At 56.6% G+C, this 3,157-nt stretch overlaps 1 protein-coding gene across 1 annotated transcript in view; it reads right to left on the reverse strand.

The window, feature by feature from the left end:
- Positions 1-3,071, reverse strand: part of GTPBP4 (GTP binding protein 4) — a 19,587-nt gene extending 16,516 nt beyond the window's left edge. Inside the window, exons 1-2 of the mRNA XM_029954450.1 lie at positions 2,985-3,071; positions 1,819-1,989 (exon numbers count right to left, since the gene is read on the reverse strand). Coding sequence (XP_029810310.1) covers positions 1,819-1,989; positions 2,985-3,032 — 219 coding nt within the window. The 5' untranslated portion in view covers positions 3,033-3,071. The remainder of the gene's footprint in view (positions 1-1,818; positions 1,990-2,984) is intronic.
- Positions 3,072-3,157: the final 86 nt, after the last annotated feature.

Genomic DNA, 3,157 nt, shown 5'->3' on the forward strand with positions numbered 1-3,157 from the left:
TCTAAAGGCAGTGACACGCTCCCGAGTGCCACCGCACATCTCTAGGCCACACCTCTCACAGAGCTCCAGAGGGCTGACACTTGTGCTTCGACGTCTTCCTGGACTCTCAGATCAAAGCGTCCGGACCCCTCTCCTCTTCCTCACACCTGCCCTGCTTCCCCGTCTGGACGGATGGCAACGACGCTGCCCAAAAGGCTCCGAGCAAATCCCTCAGTCCTTCCAAGCAGCACCAGCCGCTAGGCCCCGTCCCGAGGCCACGCATCCGCTCAAAGGGAAGCCAGAGCTGGGCAAGCCCCGCACTTGGAAGGCTTCCCTAACACCACACTCGGGCCCTGCTCCGGGCGGCTCGCGGCGCAGCCTCGCAGACTCCTTCCCGGGACGCGCCCCTCACACCCCGCTCCGCCTCCTGGGTCTGCCGGTCCGGACCCCGCTCTGGGCCTCTGCGCCTCAACGCCTCTCTGGAGGCAGCCCCGCGGCTCACGTCGCTTCCTTCCGTCTCTGCCGCCAACTCTCTCATGCGACACACTAGAGACTTCCACGTTTTCGACCTCCCCCTCACTAGACAAGGACAAGGGCTTATTGCTGCTGTCCTTCCAGGGCCTAGAGCAGCACCCGTGAGACATCACTCATTCCATGAATGTAACTATGCTAACCTCTGCTCTAAAACTCTTCTGGAGAGCTAACTTTAGTTAAGAAAAAAACAAAAGGAGAATGTTCACAATTTAAACTTGTATTGTGTTAAAAACGATACCAAGGATGAAGATAAAACTTCTTACCAAGAACCACAAAAATCTGGTACTAATTAGCTCAGAGCATTTTGTTTGCTCACATCAGGTGTTTCCAAATACCACACCCATTTCCAATAATCTCACTCTTCTGTTTCCTTCCAGGTAATTTCTAGGAAGAAATTATCTGCAATTCTTCCCAAGAACTAGGCACCCATTCGACGAGCCCCAACCGAGCGCCTGTGACCCGCCTGGGAGACACGTGTCAGGGCTGTTCCTGTCCTCCAGCAGCCGCCCCCACTCTTAGCTTGAGCCCATCTGCAATTTTTAAAACAAACTACTATCACCTTAAGTATAAAACACACTCCGGTCACAAACCAACTTGGTCCCCCTCTCTGGCGGAACCTAGCTTTACGGACGGTCTTGGGACAGTGGCCAGCGGAGGCTCGCACCCTGCACTGCTGGCCCCCCAGGGAGCCCGGCCGCCACGTGCCCCCACAGGGACTTTATGAGCACTGTCTGCTCTCGCTCCCCACGGCTCAGAAACAGGCAACCTGGTCGGTGTTGGGGAGCGACTTCAACTCTTTAGCTTAACGCAGAAGTCACAGCTGCCCGTGCGTTTCTTCCCACCGGTCAACAGAGGCCACTGCTGGGCTGACCATCGCTGGCCGATGAAGCGGCAGGAACACTAACAGTGGTGGACATTGGGCCACCGCTGCAACGTGAGGCCGCAGGCAAAGGAGCCCCGGGAAGAGGAGGGAGAGGAAGCCCGCACGGGGCGGGAGCCGACAGGGTCAACAGTCCGCAGCTTTCCGAGCGCGTGGGCTGGTACCCGCCAGCCTCTGAGTCACAGGGAAGCCCGAGGACCCTGCTGTGGGCCCCCTCATACGGGGGTGGTTGGGGGAAAGGGAGACTAGTAAGGAATCAAAAAACCTGCATTCTGTTCCCAGCTTTGCCACCAACTCACATACTTTGACAAGCGAATAATTCTTCCCCTCACTCTCTGTCAGACAAGCACAGAAACTGGCTGCAAATACCAAGCATCTGAAGGCTAGCATTTAGATGACCGTGTGTGTGCCCCAGAGTCACTTACATCCAATTTGGGGAAATCTGTTAGAATCTGAGAGAGTCTGTCATGGTAATTTTGCTGAGTAAATTTGACCTTCCTCATGTAAAAATGTCTAATGCGGTGAATTTGGTAATGTTTATGTATAACCGTTGGAGTCTTCCGCTGAGTCTTCGATAACGTCAGGTCAATGAAGTCCTGCAATTAAACAAGACACAGGACACCAAACATGTTTGCTGTCCCCTTATCCGAGACCTCAAAGCCTAACAACTGGGGCGCCTGGGGGCTCAGTCGGTTAAGCGGCCGACTGCAGCTCAGGTCGTGATCTCACCGTCTGTGGGTTCGAGTCCTGCATCCGACTCTGTGCTGACAGCTCACACAGCTGAAGCCTGCTTCTAATTCTGTCTCTCTCTCTCTCTGCCCTACCCCACTCCTGCTTTGTCCCTCTCTTTCTCTCAAGATTAAATAAACATTAAAAAAAAGACTAACAATTAACAGTACCACATATTTTAAGCTACAACCCCTTCTTCTAACTAAATTTACCCCATACTTCTTTTTTAAAAAGTTTATTTATTTTGATAGAGACAGGGAGTGCATGAGCGGGCAGGGGAGGCGCAGGGAGAGGGAGAGAATCCCAAGCAGGCACTGTCGGCGCAGAGCCTGATGCAGGTTTACCTCCCACGAACGGTGAGATCATGACCTGCGCTGACATCAAGAGTCAGGGTTCCCCTGCCTGAGCCACCCAGCAGCTTCATCCCATACTTTCCTAACGTTCCCTTATTTCCAAGTACCCAGAACCGTATGAAACTTTAGTCAGATCACTCAGGGAGGAACCTCCCCTCTCTGGGGAGGATCCCAAGGTCTGATCTGACGCTCAAGGAAAACCATGACCTCTGGGGAAGGGCCCTGACCCCTGGGGACGGACCCTCATCCCTCTGAGGAGGGGCTCTGATGCCTCTGAGGGACCCTGACCCCTCAGGAGGGACCCTCACGTCTGGGGCAGGGGCTTTAAGAAGGACCCTCGCTGCCCAGGGGAACCCTAACCGCGCAGGGCCCGCATCCGGAGAGGACGTGGCCCAAGAGGAGGGCCCGGCCGAAGGTGGCGCCCCCCGTCCCACCCGGAGGCACCTCCCGGCTGGCCCAGCCACCCGGCAGGGGAGAGGCGAGCGCGGACGACCCCTCGGGCCGCCTACCTTGGCGGAGGGGACCACCGTGATCTTCTTGAAGTTGTAGTGCGCCATGCTGGTGGCCGCGCACGAGGGAAGGCGGCCGGGCGGGCGGGACTTCCGCCGGCGTGGGCGGGCCCCCGCTGGCGCGCGTCGCTTCCGGCTCCGCCCCCATCCCCGCACTGCTGCCGCGCCGCTTA

The sequence above is a fragment of the Suricata suricatta genome, chromosome 10 (assembly GCF_006229205.1).
Source record: "Suricata suricatta isolate VVHF042 chromosome 10, meerkat_22Aug2017_6uvM2_HiC, whole genome shotgun sequence".
Lineage (NCBI taxonomy): Eukaryota > Metazoa > Chordata > Mammalia > Carnivora > Herpestidae > Suricata > Suricata suricatta.